We start from the raw sequence: 19,292 nt of genomic DNA, 5'->3' as shown, positions 1-19,292 counted from the left end.
TAAATAAAAACGCACCAGAAACCTTTCTTTCGTAATCACAGCCATTTTATTAAACAACAATTTTAAATCGCATCAATGAAACACAAACTAACAAACAAATTAATTGAAATTCAATTCAAGCTTAAGTTAATATCGGACAGATGTATTCAAAATCTTCTAATGTAATTCTATAAGATTGGACTAGATTGACGAATTTTTCGTATTCACAAAACGCTTCTCCGCCGCATCCGTCTACGGAGAGGACCTTCCCCGGGCCGCCGGCATCGCATGCATACACCGCCTGAGCACACAATAATAATAAGCTTTAACAAACACACAAGACACAGTCATAATATTTACTGAAAATAACATTGTACAAAATAAATCCTATTCACGATAATTCGTCACGAATGTGATTTTGTATTTGTGACAGAGGTTTCACAAGAACAAACGTTTTCCTAAATTTATTAAACTTAAAACAAAATAAAACAAAGTTCAAGTTTACATGAAAGTCAATATTTAAAGCAATAGATTAATGGTTTTAATTTCACGGTCAATTTAAATTACTTCACTAAGGGTCGATTCTACCAAACAAGAGTAAATCTTATTCTTAGAATAACTCGTCAGTTAATCGAGAGTAAATCAATTTTACGTTTTACCAACTACAATTCTAAGAATAGTGGGCCTATTCGGGAATTGTTACTATACCGCCGTTTCGCACGGAATAACGGAGCTATTCCTAGAATAAAGTAATGGCGTCTGTCAGTCCAACATCTGATTTCTGTCATTTCATAAATATTTATTCTGTTTTAATTTCAAGTCAACGCAATGCACTAAATGATTATTAATAGTCTGAATGCAACGTTTAAACGAAAAAAGATAAAACCACACGACAAAACTTGACAATTCCCTCAAACAAACAACAAATAAAAATAATACGTTTGACAGCTGGATATCTTTCACAACAGCTACTTTTTCACACTAAAATACGGCAAAATCAAGTTGACGATTTGTATGCTCTTACACTATGCCGTTGAACAACAACATTTATTTGCCGGATTTTATTTTTGTTCACCATTCACTCTGCTATTCGCGTATTGTTATTCCTAGCGCAAGTATACGTGGAAAAACGACTATGGATTTACTCGAGATTAAAATCATGGAATAGGTTATTCCTCGTATAGTTACTCGAGTATAAATTGAAGTTTGGTCGAATCCACCCTTAGTAGTTGCATGGTTGTCATTTATCGAAGGTCATCGAACAGTCGTTTGTATTATTCACAATATAGAAGTATCTGATTCTGAAAAGATTCCGGATTAAACAGGTGTGTGAATAATATTTAAATAGATCACCACTGAATTTTTCATATCAATTTCACAAGGCGTTGCTCCAAAGTACGAATAATCAAAACGAAAGACAGAATTATTGTAACAGTAGGTATATTGTGATAGTGGCTTACATTTTTCTTTAAATATATTTTAAGTGTTAGAAAGAAGGAAAAACATTGTAAATTTCGTGAAATCCAGACTTACCGCGAAACCATATTTTCCGGTAGTGCGATTCCTTCGGAATTCAATGGCTATCGTAGACCCGTAATTAGGCTGATGAGGTATGAAAACTTTAGCGGCTGCCATTATTGCCGCTACATTGTTTTCGTGTGCCGAATACAAACGTGCTTTATGTTGCTCGGTATCACCGGACAAATATGAAGCGGTCGCATTTAAGATTTCGTTTAACAAAACCCCTGAAATAAGGTTAAGCCTGTTTTCAATACTGGCACTTCACTCTGGCCTTTTGCACAAACGTTTCTGATGCTTAGACACAAAAAGTTCATCATAATGTTTAAATGCAGTCTTGCTTGAGGAAAGTTCGCCAGTAGGCAGAAGCTAAACTGTGTTACTGGCATTGTTGAAGTCCGCAAATGGGAGTAACTACTTACCGTGACGTGGACGGTATACTCGTCTGCCGACAATAGCAATAAAAAATATGCTCCGACCAACAATATATATATAAGAAAATTAAAAACAAAAAAATGGTTTTAATCTAGCCCTAAGCTATCATCGGATACCAGGTATATCTGCATGAACAGCGCTGCCTACACTACTTTGAGATATAAAATTGAAATCTCATACTTTTAGAATTACAGTTATTTTACCGTAGAAATAGGAACACAAGGTTGCTTCGTGGCAGAAATAGGCACAACTTTACCTCATTCATGAATACGAAACCACAGAATCAATAAAATATTCAGGGTTGCTTGTATTACACGATCTTATCTCTTTATAGCTAAAGAGTTTATGAACAGATGTCAAGTATAGATCGTAGTCTTAAAGCTAACTTAAAAAAAACATGACATATTCTGAAATCAGCTGCACGTGTATTATAAGATATACTTAAGATAGGTATATCTCACCAGCTGATAGTCTTATCAATTCGGGAGTATAATACTGAATGGCATATTCGATTTTTGTAACTTCTTTTATTTGCGGCATCACTTCCTGTGCCCATTTTGGCGTTTCAACGCCGACATTTCTCTGGAATACATCGAATAGTGCATTAGAAGTAAAATACTACTTTTATCTTCAATAATTAAATTAAAATACTAACCAGTGTTTGAAATAGATTGTCTAAATAAAAAACATCTTCCGATGTAGTAATATTAGTTTTCGTGTGCTGTTCTAAATATTGAAAGAGGTCTTTGTACGGCGCCAATAAATCTTGGATTTCCGGCAAACTAGCTGTTTCATCTCTTAGTGCAATATAACGAGGGCAGTTGTAGTAATATAGTAACTGAAAATCGAAAAAGAAACCTTTTACGCAACTTGATCTGTCAAAGTTCATCGTTACAAAACTGATATGATTAGATAATATTTTTGCTAACATATTATGAGATATTTTTTTATTTTTTTATCCTATATTCAACAAGTTATACTACTAATCAGTTTACGATTGTAAAACTTGATTGTAAAAAAAGTGGTAGAACAGGTTTTTCAATTATCTCATCACAAATATTGCCGGAGTACTACTGATTTAATTTCATGGCTAAATTAAATTCGCGTAAGTGGGATTTGATATATAAACTTTTTTATTTATTTATTGCTTAGATGGGTGGACGAGCTCATAGCCCATCTGGTGTTAAGTGGTTAATGGAGCCCATAGACATCTACAACGTTAATGCGCCACCCACCTTGAGATATAAGTTCTAGAGGTATCAGTGTAATTACAACGGCTACCCCACCCTTGAAACCGAAACGCATTACTGCTTCACGGCAGAAATAGGCGGGGTGGTGGTACCTACCCGTGCGGACTCAGAAGAGGTCCTACCACCAGTAAAAAACTAGTTACTTATGTGAAGGTCCTTACGTCATCTTCATCGCGCGGTGGAGTGTTATATGGGACGGGTTGCCAGTTTAATGTGGGGTTCCATCGTTGCTCCGGCTCTGGTGGGTACAATCCGGCCATCGCAGTTAAAGCTGTCATTTTAGTGCGATCATAATCCGTAGTGCGGATAACAATCTCGTCTGGTAGGTATAACCTCGAAAGGAATCCATCATAGTTCTTTCTGAGATATTTCCCGACTGAACAGGCTCGACGTTTACCCATCTGCTCAAATAACATTAATTACATTTTTTTATCTCTTAAATACCCTATATTATTATAAAAAAAAATCAGATAATTTAATTGTTTAACAAAGACGCTTACATCAGAGGATCTTACATTAGAATATTGTGTCCAGCTGTCAATAAGAAGATGGAGTATGCTACCCTGAACCACGAATTATTTGCCCATCAACAAGTATTAGGTTTCCAATGGTCGTTCAGCATCAGGTTGTATACTCATCATGCTTACAAAAAAAACTAAGAGCAAAATATCAAAGCTATGTAGACATTTTTTGTTTTTATACTTAATACTAGACGTACCACGCAATTTCGCCCGCATTAAAGTTCTAATTCAGATGAATGAAACGTATTTCCCAAGATAAAAAGTTGCTTGTGTCATAAAACATTAATTTATTTGTAAATCTGTTGATACATTACATTGAACGAACCAGCGATCACCTTTTGGTTTTAATTGGTATGGTTTATGGTATTTATTTATTATTTTAAATATACCTAACGTTGCCTATTTCATGTGATTTATCATGATAAAAAGGATCCTGTGTTAGCTCAGGTTATGAACTATCTTTGTGTGAAATTCCATGCAAATATATTCCCCAATTTTTGCGTAACATCCCTCTATTGGGTAACAAAAATCCAATCATACAAACTTTCATAATTATAATATTAATATTAGGATAGATTGTTCTACTTTTAATCGCGTTTATACTTTTGGCAAAAAGTGAACCATACATTTTACAAAATCTCTTAGTTATTGGATGCGCAAATCTGTAAATAATCTAAATACAAATACATTTATTGTTAAACATTTCGTTTTAACACGAATCGAATGTAATTTTATGATTTTTGCGTGAAAAAACAATTTAATTCCATAATATTTTAATACTAGATTTTGTGATATACTTTATAATAATAGTCATAAGACTTACATTTGTTAATGCCTTCAATCCGTAAGGGTAGAACAAGTCCTTATTGCCCTGTGTAGATGACGGAAACAACGCCAGTTCTTCTTGATCCGGTGTACGGTCGCCATGACGAAATACCTGACAAAAAAAAACGCATTTATAACAGAATTTCCTATCGTAATGCTATACAAAGAATGTATGATTCGTAACCTGGAACCACGGTCACGCTACGAATGCGTGGCAGGATGAAAAACTCATCCTAACACTTACCACGAACGTTAAGAGCAAATCGGTATCCTGTAGACTCTTGTCAGACACGACATTCTGCTCGACGAGCCTTCTCGTGGGCGTACTTTCGGAGCACCAACTAACGACTAACAGAAACCATACAGTCGAGAATAGTTTCATGCTTGATACGTATGTAGCCGAGTCGATTTAGCTAATTTTGTTATCAGCGGTACATTGGTACGCGCGTTCGCGGACCGTTTTCGACTGCGACTCGTGTAGTTTCTGCTCTGTTTAAATAGATATACACCGCATAGGCTGTTAAAGAGGGTCTGCGGGATCAATCTTCAAAGTGTTAACGTCGTTTAATTTTCAAATGAAAACATTAATATGAATTTAGTTAATAGAACCTAGAACTTAATAGTACGAATGTCCGGGAACATTATATCTATACTAATATATAAATCTACAGTGATTTTTACGAATGTTCCGTTATAACTACTGAACCATGCATCCGATTGACTTGAAACTTGGTATCCATGTAGAAAATACATGCACTTAATGGATAGGCTAATATTTATATGAGTGTTGGACTCCCTACACCAGTTGCGGGGGCGTTAATGATGAGAATCTTTGTGGGGGGTGAGAAATAATAATGTTAATTTTAAATGCCCAGCGAAGCGGACGGGTACAGCTAGTCTACATATAATATTAAAAAACATGGACGAATTGAAGAGGGTATTTCACGTAAAAGATAATTGCTGCTACAATTTTAAAATATTATTTGTTTTCCATTTCACAGCTCAATGTAGTAAAAAAATACAATAAGAAGTAGCACTCATTTAATAAAGGTATGTATTATTATTTCAGGAATGGCTGACGTGCATTACAACGAACAAGCATTGCTGGATCAGTTGTTGATATGCGCAGAATGTGCTGACAAGGCGGAGCGTTACGAACTCCTGGGTCCTTTGTATCGTCTCGTCATTCCGATCTACGAGAAAAGAAAGGACTATCAAGCGCTTTTAACTTGCTACCAGCATTTAACAAAAGCATACGCTAAAGTAATCGAAGTCACGAATTCAGGAAAAAGATTACTGGGCAGGTTTTACCGTGTCGCGTTCTTTGGGAAAGCGCATTTCGGTGAAGACGAAGAGGGTGTCGAATTCATATACAAGGAACCTAAACTGACGTCGCTCAGCGAAATTTCCGAGAACCTCCAAACGTTTTACGAACAAAAATTCGGTTGCGGCTTCGTTAAGATCATCATGGATTCGGCGCCCGTGAGTAATTTATACAGTACAAAAGACTACTAATACATATATATTTATAATAATAACACTAATACATTATTATATTTCTGTATTAACCATTATCAAGCAATACGACACACAGCCCACCTAGTTTTAAATGGATACTGGAGCCCATATAACATCAATGCTGCCATCCACCTTGAGATATGAGCTCTAAGGTCTCAGTACAGTACAACGGTTGTCCCGCCCTTCAAACCGAAACGCATTACTACTTCACGGCAGAAATAGGCAGGGTACTGGTACCTACCCGTGCGTGCCCACAAGAGGTCCTACTACCACTAAGAGTAATAGTTCGTAGTGTCAGATTAAAATCAAATATATGAAAATTTCAGTGGACGACCCCAAACTTTTCGTCTTTTTCCTCAATAACTACTATATATTTAGTTAATTTTTTTAAATGTCCATGCTCTATTAATATAAGGTCATACGTTCATAACAAATAGATACGTAGATAGATATTACATCCGCCTTGAAAAAGAGTTCAATTTGTAGACCTACATTTTTGTTTTTTTTAGATAATTCACTATACACCATTATCTGAATAGTTTTAATTTATTCATAGTCTTCGTAAAGGCCGCGTTGTTGAACATTCTATTGTATGACATTATCAGCTATTCATATTAAGGTTATTTACCTTTAATCGTTTAAATTTCAATATTATTATCGGTGTTGTCTTCTTTATGCTTTCTTTACTTGTGGTAGAACGCCTTGTGAGTCCGCACCACCACCCTGCCAATTTCTGCCGTGAAGCAGTTTAATGCGTTTCTGTTTGAAGCGTGGGGAAGCCCTTGTAACTATGCTGAGACTTTAAAACTCATATCTCAAGGTGGGTGGCGGCATTTACGTTACTATGGGCTCCAGTAACCACTTAACACCAGGCGGGCTGTGAGCTCGTTCACCTATCTAAGCAATATAAAAAAAGTTGTCCTATTCGAGCTGGTGTTAATAACGCGTAGCATTGCGGACAGTAGTGTAGACCAGGCTTCATTAAATGCTATAAATATCACAAATAAATTCAGGAGAGATTTTGATGATCAGATTTACAGCTGAAAGCGATCTCTTCCAGACAACCTACAGACGACATAATGAAGATGTGTGAAAGAAAATGTGAATATGTAGTTTTACCGTTTACTGTAAATTCAAATAATTAGATATAAAGAACAAAACGAATTCTAATTTATTATTTTATGGTGTAATTTTTTTACTTCATCGTCAAGCCTGGTCCATAAATGTTTTTACGACATTTTAAATTATATTGACTAGTTTGCGGGTACAAGGTCACTCGAAAGTGTAGAACAAGATAATATTTTTGATTTTTTTTCTGAAGAGTATATCCATAGTAATACTATCCAATAAAAGGAACAAGCGACAGGCGTAAGTAGTAGCAGCTATGCACTGACCGCGTACATCGAATATTACTGGTGGTAGGACGTCTTGTTAGTCCACTGGTTAGTGCTAGTGCTTACTGTTAGTGCACGGGTAGATACCACCACCCTGTCTATTTTTGTCGAGCAGTAATGCGTTTCGGTTTGAAGGGCCGAACAGCCCTCAACAATTTTTGGTGGCCCACATAGGGGCCGCGACCCATAGTTTGCGTAACACTGATCTAGAGGATTATGTGAACCTAAACTAATCTAATGCTTTAACTCAGGTTAATCGCGAAGAACTAGACAGTAAGCTGGCCTACATCCAAGTTACATGGGTACGTGCGGCCCCAGAGGGGGTCACCACGACGGGCTCCAGCGCGGAGAGCTCGTTCGAACGCGTCCACAACGTGCGCAGATTCGTCTTCGAAACACCATTCACCAGCAGCGGCGCGGCCCGCGGACCAGTGCACGAACAGCACTTGCGCTTGACGCATCTAACAGGTGAATCTACTATATTGAATAGATTTTTTTTTATTGCAGTAGGCAGCGGCTTGGCTCTGCCCCTGGCATTGCTGAAGTCCATGGGCAACGGTAACCACTCACCATCAGGTGGGCCGTATGCTCGTCTGCCTACAAGGACAATAAAAAAAAAAATTGCCCCTGTAGGCAGACAATCATACGGCCTACCTCATGGTGAGTGGATAAAGTCGCTCATAACGTCAGCAATGCCAGGGACAAAGCCAGGCCGTTGTTACCGTTTAATACTCTCCACAAGCCTCGTTTGAAGGACATGTCATAGCACTCGGGAATCACCGTGGAGAAGAGCTCGATCCAAAGCCGGATGATACTTGGCAAAAAAGATCTCTGGAAACGCAATGTGGATGAACGCAGTGGCTCCAGGTAGTATGGATGAACTCGTACTCGTTGGCGAGCGGTGCGATGGTAACTCTGGATGATAGAATCAAAATAATATAATTCAACTTCTGTTTCATTATATACCTAATTAGCTGTACCCGTCAGCTTCGCTAGGCATTTAAAATTAACATTATTATTTCTCACCCCCACAAAGATTTTCGTCATGAACGCCACCACAACTGGGCTAGGGAGTCCAAGACTCATTAAAATATTAGCCTATCCATTAAGTACATATATTTTCTACATGGATACCAAGTTTCAAGTCAATCGGATACTCGGTTCAGTAGTTATAACGGAACATCCGTAAAAACCACTGTAGATTTATATATTAAGTATAGATGAATCACAAAACGACCACCGGTTTCAATATGAGCCGAGAAGAACCGGCTAAATAATCTCAGCTTGCTCGCTATGTTCTGTTCTTTTTATATACTAACAAGGTTTTCAATGTAAAAAAGTAAACATTTAAAAATAATATGAAAAGACCGAGAACGGACCGCCTCATTCCCACGTAGTAAATAATCAACTTTACAATAATATGTCGTGTTGCGATACATAACTATCTGCATTTGTATCATACATTTTATCGTGATATGAATTTCTTAATTTAGCGATGCTTTACAATGTAAGGAACTGATACTTGCTATTTGACATTTAATTTAGACTTTGTTTAAAAGTCCACAAAATGAGCAAAAAAATATTTCCTAGATAATCTAGCAGTCTACAGTCTACCAGCTAGTACTATTTTTGGGAACACTTCCCCACTTCTACAATTTTTTTTTCCTACCTAAACTGATAGCCTTGAGAGGCTATATCAGCGTCGCCTTAACTAGTAGGTGCGCTCACGGGGCTCAACCCTGATGACATTGCTAACACGAACCCTAGCAAGAGCCGTGTTTCGCAGAATCTACCACCGGATCGGAAACGCGACCCACTGCGAAAGAAGATCCGGCGAGAAACTCAGTGGGCTATGTACTATTAGATTTTCAAAAATAGCATTAGTTAAAAACGATTGTAATCAAACATAGGCTATTTCATCCGGGTAACAGAAATTACTGTAAACTGTGTTCGCTAATGGTGTAATAAATACAAAAAAACATCGAAAACCCTTCGTAATTTTTTTTTTATAATTATTGCAGCCGAAAACTGGTTTCCGTACGTGAAACGTCGCGTGCCCGTGATCGAGACGCAAGTTGAAGAGAAAAGTCCTATAGAGGTCGCTATCACCGAGATGGAGAGTCAAGTAATTGAACTCGCCGAAGTTGTCAACACGAAATCTCCAGATCTGAAGAAACTACAACTAAGGTATCTATTGCCTATATTTGTTGATACACAACAGCTAATAACTCTTTTTTATTTGTGAAAACAGTTCCGAAAACAGAGATGGATATGTGTTGCTGTCTCTCTCGAACGCGAGCGTTTCAATGTCCGTAATGTTATAAACATAGAAAACCAATCAACACAATCTATTTTCTCCGAGTATTAAACCAGCGTACTGCTATGGTAAACCGCCATTTAATGGTGCTAAGGCGTAATGTGAGCCGAATCAAGTAGGTACCATTATTCGGTCTATTTCTGCCGCAAAGCAGTCATGCAATCCCATTTGAAGAATGGGACAGCCACTAAATAATACCACTGCGAATTTAACCTTATATTTCAAGGTGTGTGGCGATATTGAAATGCCCATTCACTCATGTATATAATTAAAAAAGTGATGATGTTGAAATATCCTATTGTTCCAAGAACTTGTGTTGTACTGGATAAGAAGTCCAGTGTATTCGTCTAGAGCTCAAATCTTGAGAGCTGATAACAGTTTTCCTTTGTAAATAATGTACCTAGCGTACTCACAAACGACTTGCGTATATAATAGTAACAGCGTAATGTAATAATAAATAATAATAAAATTTTCAGATTGCAAGGAAGCGTGTGCGTACAAGTAAACGCCGGACCATTAGCGTACGCGAACGCATTCTTAGATCAAACTCTAGTCCACATGTACCCCGATGAGATGGTCGATAAATTGAAAGCCATATTTAAGTGAGTACAAATAAAAATTATTCAATTTACGATACAATGTACTGAGATCGATAAAAATTAATTGCGAAATTTTATCTCACAAATTTTGAATCATTTCATTAATTTTTCTAGTCGAATTTATTTTGTAAAGATATTATAATATATGATGGTCTGCGTATATTTTACTTATTTCGAAAGTATATATGCCTTTTTTTATTGCTCTTGTAGGCAAACGAGCATACGGCCCACCTGATCGTGAGTGATTACCTTCCCCCATAGACTTCAGCAATGCCAGGGGCAGAGTCAAGCCGCTGTCTATCGTAAACCCATAGTGCAAAAAAAATGTAGTTTAAGTTTAAGCCCGTTCAATGTGAAATGTAACTTTACTTCGACTTTCTTAATGAAAATTCAATAAACGATCTTAGAAACTGCTTTGAAATATACATAATTTTTTTTCGTTTAGAAATCTAATTCACTCTTCAGTAGTTAATAAAGAATAATTTTGCTTAACAGAGAATTTCTGACGGTGTGTCATTCAGCACTTCAACTCAACGCCAAACTGATAAACTCCGACCAGACGTCGTACCACGAAGCTCTCGAAAGTAATTACTACAAGCTCAGCGACTCCCTGTCGTCCGTGCTCGGGCAGCCGCTGCACGATATACTCGTCAACGGGACCCTCAGTACCACGGTCACCGGTGTAGAAATCGAATCTAGTAACGCTTAACCTCCTAAAATAATCTCTACATGTCTTTTTTTTTACTACCTCTGCTGATAGCCTTGAGAGGCTATTTCAGCTTCACCCTAACGTGTGTAGGTGAGCTCACGGGGCTCAAACCGGAGTGTTGCTAACACTGACCCTAGCAAGAGCCGTGCTTCGCAGAATCTACCACCGGATCGGAAACGCGACCCACTGAGAAGATCCGGCGAGAAAGTCAGTGGGCCAGATGTCTTTGCAATGTATGAATTGCCAAGAATAAACAAAACACAAATTTAACTCAACCAATTTACCAATAGTTTCTTAACTTGTATCTTAGAAGAATATAGTTATTTGAATTAAATATAGGCGACATGAACAAAGTCAATTGATACATCGATATTTAAATCAATTATGTAGCAGCACGAACATAGGAAATGATAGTCAAAATCGTTACAAAACTTAAAACCTTAGTTTGGATTGTCTTGATAATAATAATAATAAAAAATAGCAAGTTAACCAATACTTTGTAGTATGTTAATGATCTATTTGTCTATAATCTAATAATTGTGACAATAAGAACCTAAAATTCATACTCTTAGAACATATTCAATTTAAAACTATAACACCAATATTTACACTTATAATATTCAAAAAAACAAATTGCAGCGTGCAATGCGGTATATTTCAATATTTATATTGATTATCTCAAACTAACAATAAACATTCTCAAATGAAATATTAAATGTAAACAAAGACTGAAAATTATCGAAAAACGTCTCATTAAAAAACACAACATAACACTTTTTTTTTTCATATCGATCTTCGCCAATTGCAGTTTCCAATCTAAAATTTAAATATAATTTCCGAATAATGGACGTGCCATGACTTTTATATATTTATACAATGTTTTTTTAGATCTGATTTTATCATAATAATCGATAGCAATCGATTCGAATCGATAATTTATAAGTAGACCTCGATCCACCCAGCTGAAACAAGAGCACAAAAAGTAGCAATTAATACTTACTTATAACGTTACTACACAAAACTACCTAAAAGTATAATAATTTATTGACGTAAAAAAATTATTATAATCGATAGATCTTGATTCGTCTTAATCGTTTAGAAACCATTAAGTAAATAGTATGTGATTCGAAATACATTATATGAATAGAAACTTCGAATGAAGTAATCGAACTACTCATTGATTTAATCTAAAGAAAACCAATAATGGTGATTTTGTAATGTAGACTTAGATTATATATTTCGAATAATACCAAGATATCAATCATCAATGTTCTTATTATCCAAATTAATATCAACACATAAATAAATTGAAATGTTACCTACCTGGTGGTAACTATGAATAAATGTGAATAAAATATTATCTTTCATCCTGGAAAGTTGGTTTTGCCAACTGTAAGTTCCTGTAATAGATATCGAATTTGTTGTCACGCGAAGAACATGCGTTTAAGTTATTGTTGTTTATTTTAAATAAATTCATTCCATCCCTGTACAAATTCTGTTCCAGTTTTCATGTTTTTATTTTATTTGATTTTATTTTATATCAGTCACATAATATATCTGACTATAAAATACTGTAAGTAACAAAGATGAATTGTTTTTTTGTTTTCTATCTTTTCTAAGTTTTATCGTATTTTATATGAACAAATTTTGTATTTTTGTTTTAATTTATTTTGTTTGTTTTGTGTAAATTTTGTAAGAGATAACTTAACTTTCTATAATATGTGACAAGCCGTGTGCTTATTACAAATCGCTTTATAATTACCATAAACTAATGTGAATATAAAATATATTTAGTTTGTTTTTGTAAAATTCAAAAACCAGAAATAAGGCTTAAAATTTTACAATTTCTACATTTTTTCACTTCTAAGACATTTAATTACAGTACAACATAATAGGTAAAAATTTAGAATGTATTTACTGTCAAATGTATTTTAAAAATATATTAATTTTTTTCTTAATATTCAGATGTGTAAAATCACGGATTGAAATGTATTATAATACTATTTTCTCTGTCTCTCTACGTACTTAATTGTGTTTTTCAAATAATCATATAGGACTGTAATGTAATAAAATTAGTTAATCGATACATAAGTAATCGTATTATGTTCTTTCTGTGTTTTTCTTTTATATACAGTATTACATAATTTATTTTATCTTATAAGACTCTGCTAACTTTACTTTCATTCCACTCTTTGCTTATAAATTAATTTTAATGCATGGCTTCGATGATTTACTGGAATTTTAATCCACTGCTGCTTTTAATGTTTTGCAATAGATAACAAGTTTTATTCTAATAGTATCATGTTATATTTGTGTATGTACAAATTATGTGATTTCATCAAGATTGGAGAAAAGTATATTGTATTACTTTTACACATAAATTTTATTTAAAAAAAATCATATACTTTGAAATAGTATAATACACACAATAATAATATATTACAACATAATTGTCAAACTACCCAAACTGAGATTTGTCTACATTGTATTTATGGAGGTTAGAGGTAAGGAGAACCGTCTCATATGGGAGAAGCTTGGAAAAGTGTCCCACTTTCAGCACAAAATAACAGTTCAAAAATCCTCCAGAATGGCGCTAGCATAGGCACAGGGTATGATGATATGAATTGAGCAGTTGTTAACTGACTGAAGTATGCTGAGCTATGAAATTTAATATATTTAATGACTAGAGTAGTTAGTGACAGTGTAATATGCAAGACCTCCACATGTTTACGTAGACCCAAACGAATTTCGTCAATATAACCTAAAATTATTGCTGTAGTAAAACGTGGAGACATCGATTGCATTTTCTTATCAGCTTTAAATAAAAGAATTTTTGTGGTTTTGTAGTGCTTACAGTTCTTTCGTCCTTTTTTCTCTATTTTATTCTAATAACTTTTTTTAAATTTACCCGTTTGCTACTGTAGCGCCACTCTTATTTAGCTGATTTTAACGGACACTTTTTCACACACAAAGACGGTTCTCCTTACCTCTACCCTCCGTAATTGTATTGAAAAGGAATTCATTCATTCAATATTCGTTCATTTATACAAATATATACGTTCACAGAGATATTATTCAAAATATATATAAAAGTTGTTAATTATTTCTCTGGAATACCGATACTAATAAATCAGCGCGTTTTTCAATAAGTAACATAAGCTGTTTAACTTTTTCTGCTTAAATTAATTTAAAATTTTATTATAATAATATATTCTGTGACCCATGCAGTACTTTTAATGTATTGTATCATCACTGTGATACACACGTATATCATGCGTTTGAAAGTATGTTCACAAAATAGATTAAATTTACATTTAACAAAAGTTGGTTTGACTCTTCCAGATTTCGTTTCAGGCAATGATGAACAAGTATAATACTCGATTTGATCGCTTCTGTTAATATTTATAATATTTTAAAGTGTTGGTTTGAAATTTTAAAATTAATACTGCATAGTCCCTGTAAGAAATATATACCTAATACTAAAAATAAATACTTTAATGTAATCTCTATTTCACCATTTTAATACATTTTATAAAATAAACGTGTTTTTTCTTGTCCCGAAACCAACTGAGGCAATTTAAGCTAACATCGACACTAAATACAAAATTAATATCTCAAAATAAATAGGAGAAACATAAAATTGAATAATAGGTTAAGGTTAAATAATCAATTCAAAAAAGTATAGCATGTGTAAGTACATGTAGATAACTGATACATATTGTAATTGAATTTTTCCCCAAAAATTCGGGAATTTATAACTTCTAATTATCGATCTTGGCTTGACAAAATAGTCGATAATTTTATAATAAGCTGAGTGTGCTCAGATATTAATTTCCTGTGCTCTTTCCTCTTTTTTGCCTCCGGGGCTATGCTAGAGCTTCATCGAACTTTTAAGCGAGCCATGGTGCTCAGCCTGGGAGAGTGCTAACATCTGCGTCTTCCGCCTATTGCGTATTGATATCTGTCAGAACAGTTGTGTGCGTCGGTGCTACTGTCTTAATTTTTCCCCTGGAAGGATTTAGTTCTAAAGTAACTGGCCCAAGATCCAGGTAACATATATGTGAGTTCATCCGTCCGTCTATGTTCTTAAAAAGAACTCAAGTGTACTATTCAGCACTGGCAATACTAGCATTAATGGGAAACGATTTGCAATATACAAAAAAAAATCAGATCTAAGAAAAATTTAAATCTGGTAAACATTACATTATTACAGCTAATGAACTTTAGCATCTGTTAACGTGTACAACTGAAAAATGCCACAAACACGTTAGCGGCGGTTTATCGGGCTCTTCCAACAAATTAATTTACGTAACAATAAATTCCTAGTATTTAAAGGGACATTTTTATATTATATTTAATTTGAAATACATAAACTTTATTTTATAATACCCACTCACTAATAAAAAAAATATATAAATAAGAATTTCGGCTAAAAGAGTAAAATTCAGAACAATAGAAAACAAAAAAGAACAGTCAGATCAATAATAAATATCGGACAATTTTGGACAACAGACTTAGCGGGAAAGTATAGTCTCCATTTAGTGTTTCGTGTAGTTTAAATGTATAATAATAGTAGACTATTAACCAATAAATACTTTAGAAAATGAAAAATGTGAGGAAATCGGAAAAAACACGCTATGTTGTTCTTGGTGTTTTTACAAATACTTTGAAGTCTAAGTTAATTCCCGCCACTTTACAATTGAAACAGGCTAAAATGTTGAGTAGCAAATGGCCGTAAAGAAGTTGTATAAAAAAAAACGAGACATTGAATTTGATTTTGATTGGGTGTATTTTTATTGTATACAAAAAATACTGCTGATCAAGTGTAATAAACGTGTTTAATTAAGCCTTCTACTGTGTAAATAAGTAATTCTGACGGGGACATGGAAGACGAGATAGAAGACAGAGTATTACATCAAACGTACGTTTCTTTTGTAAAAATATTGTCTAGATTCACCAGTAGCACTTTTCTTGACGCTCCTGTGAGCTATTTATGGAAAATGGTGCGTCTTTATTTTCTGCGATCTGAAGTAGTTGTGATCACACTAGCTATTGTGATCTTCTTAATGTATCTTCAAAGTATAGAATTATGGAGTCGAACAATGCTAAGCAGACTGTCGCAAGCGATGAATCCTATGAGCGCTGTTCAACGAATGAAACTCATGGAGGGATCCGATGCAGACAAGCAAAGTTGGGAACTGAAAGGCACGTTAAGTGCTGCTTACGCAATCAAAGGTAGAAGAATGCACATGGAAGATAGATTTATAATAAACGAAAATGTAAACAACACAGGCATATCACTATTCGCTATATTCGATGGACACGGCGGAGAGTTTGCTGCTAACTATGCCAAGGACCATCTTATACAGAATCTTTACAACAAAATTGTTGAACTTAACGCTTTCAAAGAAGGTAAAATATCTGATATATCTAGAGAAATTATTGAGGAGTATGCACCTAAAGAGGAAAATGTTGAACGTAAAACAAGCTTCAAAAAGTCAGTTAGTACTGCAGATGATACATCAAAAAAAGAAATAACAGATCCTGAATTGCTTGCCCAGCTTTCTAAAGCAAGGCCAATCATTACCCGAGAAGTGCGGACCACAACTAAGCCAGTTAAGAATATCAATATACCATTATCTAGTTATATTGACAAAGGAAAAATTAATTATGGAAAATTATTGACTGATGAAGTTTTAGCAGCAGATAGATTACTAGTAGAAGCTGCAAAGAAGTCTTTGAATGTTGCCGGCACTACAGCCCTTATTGCAATAATGGAAAATAATCATCTGATAGTGGCCAATGTTGGTGACTCCAGGGGAGTCATGTGTGACTCGAGAGGCAATGCTATTCCTGTCTCGTTTGACCATAAACCACAACAGGTAAATGTAATTGCTATCCCTCATACTTAGAACTGTTAATATTAGTCAATAAATAATGTTATTAAAGCAAATATTTAAGATTTAAATGTAATGTTGTAATTTCAGGTAAGGGAACAAAAAAGAATTGAGGCAGCAGGAGGTTACATTGCTTATAATGGAGTTTGGAGAGTTGCAGGTATCTTAGCTACTTCAAGAGCTATGGGTGATTACCCACTCAAAGATAAGAAATTTGTCATAGCAGATCCAGATATACTTACTTTTAACTTAAATGATCATAAACCTATGTTCTTAGTCTTAGCCTCTGATGGTCTCTGGGACACGTTTACCAATGAAGAAGCTGTGAAATTTATTAAAGAAAGACTTGATGAACCAGATTATGGGGCAAAAAGTTTAACACTACAAGCATATTATAGAGGATCAGTCGATAATATTACAGTTTTGGTCATAAACTTCCTAAATACCAATATAACCATCGCAGGAGTTCAGTAGAAATTGTAATTTTATTCCTTAGTTTAGATCTTCGTAAGAGATTTCAAGGTACATTTTTCACAGTTTTCTAGAAATTTTATGCCTGATAACAATTAGGTCTCATACTTGGAGCAATTTGAACAATTACAGCAATTGAGAGCCATGATAACTTATAAAGAATACCTTCTGAAAAGTTAATACAGTATCTTACCATGAATACATAGTGCATTTGAAGAAGTATTTATTTGGAATCTTTCCATCCAGTAAAAAATTTATACTATTTTCTAAAAGATTACCCTAGTGTTTTTATATATACATATATTGTAAATAAATAAATATGCAGAGGACAAGTAATTAATGACTAAAAACCCCAAAATTAAAAACATTAATGTGGCAAATTTTCTTTTGTGTGAAGAAACATATTAATAAAATAAGCATAATATACATTTAATGTTTTATGAAGTTGAAGGAGGATAAATGTATTTTTACTAAAGCAACTATTCTGAAAATAAAGTTTAAAGAAAATGTTTTTAACTAAAAAGTAAATTTGTTACTTAGACCAGAGTAACTTATATTTTATAATGTCGGATGTGCATGTACCTAATTATATATTTTTGAAATTTAATATTTGAATTTATGGATGGTTGTGAAGTGTATGCAGATTTTCATAAATCTATTTGATGTTATTGATGATAAGATATTCTGAAAAAAAAGTTGTTCAACAACATTAGAGATAAATTGATGCACATTATCAGGTGTCATATTTGTGTACAAGTAGTTAATAATATATAGTATGAAAACAGTTGTATGATAATGAATGTTGCAATAGATATAAAAGAATGCTATAAAAATGCACTTTTTCCTAAATTTATTTCTTATATAATAAATATTTTGGACGTTTATATTCATGAAAGCCATGATATTTTTCATTTGATTGTCTGAAAAGTACATTAACTACAATATTCAACTTTATTTACAATATATAATATTTATATAATCGTCTGAATTTGCTAAGATAGGTAATTATTTTTGCTCTTTACTAACACTGTTGTTATGTTGTTGAACTGTAGTTATTATTTTGGCTAAGTAAAAACAATGCCCCCATAATTATTATGTTGCCTGTGGTGCTAGTCATTTTTTTTTTTTGTTATTTTTGTTGTTCGTAACTTTATGCAAATATACCATAGGAATAGTAAACAGTGTGAGTAAGATTTCCATAAAATCTTAAATTACTTATCTATGTTGTCATCTCAATAGGATTATGAAATTCATTGGTGTCAAATAAAAAAATGTATACTGCTAAAATTATTTTTGTACTGCAAACTGTGTATTGATTATTGCTGACCTCATTGGAAAACCTTCAAGTGTTGCATGATCAAAAGGTTATCTATGACTTTTCTATCTTTGGCATGAATCATACATAAAATATATTAATTCCTCTATCGCGGTAATGAGATGTAATTTATGGACTGCAAATTAATACTAGTTGGCTGCGGTGCGGATTTTGTTCCCCGTGACTAGTTTTTCATAAATATTTTATTTTCTATTGTGGACTTATCAAAAACATTACCGAATCGCTTAATCGTGGACAGATTTTACACAACGAACTTTTGGCGGATATTTGATTAAAAAAGTACGTACATAAAAAGAACCAGTTTTTTTTCTGATCTAATAAAGTAATCATCTTACCGCGCTACATGGAACTGGTTAAATTTTATCAAACTTCTCTAGATACATGCCATAGGTACCGCACCTTGCCACTTATCTACGCTGGGTTTTACTATGGATTAGTTCAATCCTTTCGACAATATTTACCAAAAAACAATTTTAATACCCAACGCCTTATCGCCATCATCATGTATATGTATGTTGGGAAT

General features: G+C 34.1%; 3 protein-coding genes across 4 annotated transcripts in view; 2 read left to right on the top strand and 1 right to left on the bottom strand.

Moving 5' to 3' along the window:
* The window catches only part of LOC101741258 (dedicator of cytokinesis protein 9), a 47,029-nt gene extending 32,423 nt beyond the window's left edge, over positions 1–14,606 (top strand). Inside the window, exons 29-33 of the mRNA XM_038010753.2 lie at positions 5,598–6,010; positions 7,692–7,908; positions 9,462–9,627; positions 10,234–10,359; positions 10,852–14,606. Coding sequence (XP_037866681.1) covers positions 5,598–6,010; positions 7,692–7,908; positions 9,462–9,627; positions 10,234–10,359; positions 10,852–11,065 — 1,136 coding nt within the window. The 3' untranslated portion in view covers positions 11,066–14,606. The remainder of the gene's footprint in view (positions 1–5,597; positions 6,011–7,691; positions 7,909–9,461; positions 9,628–10,233; positions 10,360–10,851) is intronic.
* LOC101745576 (prostatic acid phosphatase) lies at positions 16–5,051 on the bottom strand. 2 transcript variants are annotated; one of them, XR_009972917.1, is made up of 7 exons: positions 4,773–5,018; positions 4,527–4,640; positions 3,344–3,583; positions 2,588–2,770; positions 2,394–2,514; positions 1,200–1,724; positions 16–550 (listed from the first exon to the last, which is right to left on the bottom strand). XR_009972917.1 is itself a non-coding variant. In XM_004929174.5 (7 exons), the coding sequence occupies exons 1-7, from the start codon at positions 4,908–4,910 to the stop codon at positions 122–124; spliced, it is 1,167 nt and encodes a 388-aa protein (XP_004929231.1). In that variant the 5' UTR covers positions 4,911–5,051; the 3' UTR covers positions 16–121. The 2 variants fall into 2 exon arrangements, 1 of the variants encoding a protein (XP_004929231.1); XM_004929174.5 differs by having other exon boundaries at positions 16–280; positions 1,513–1,724; positions 4,773–5,051.
* Positions 14,607–15,760: 1,154 nt separating the features above from the next.
* Positions 15,761–18,720, top strand: LOC101745294 (protein phosphatase 1L). The gene is made up of 2 exons (XM_038010751.2): positions 15,761–16,947; positions 17,053–18,720. Exons 1-2 carry the CDS (start codon positions 15,949–15,951, stop codon positions 17,434–17,436), a joined length of 1,383 nt encoding a protein of 460 aa, XP_037866679.1. The 5' UTR covers positions 15,761–15,948; the 3' UTR covers positions 17,437–18,720.
* Positions 18,721–19,292: the final 572 nt, after the last annotated feature.

The sequence above is a fragment of the Bombyx mori genome, chromosome 4 (genome assembly GCF_030269925.1).
Source record: "Bombyx mori chromosome 4, ASM3026992v2".
Taxonomy (NCBI): Eukaryota; Metazoa; Arthropoda; class Insecta; order Lepidoptera; family Bombycidae; genus Bombyx; species Bombyx mori.
This window is presented reverse-complemented; position numbering and strand designations above follow the sequence as displayed.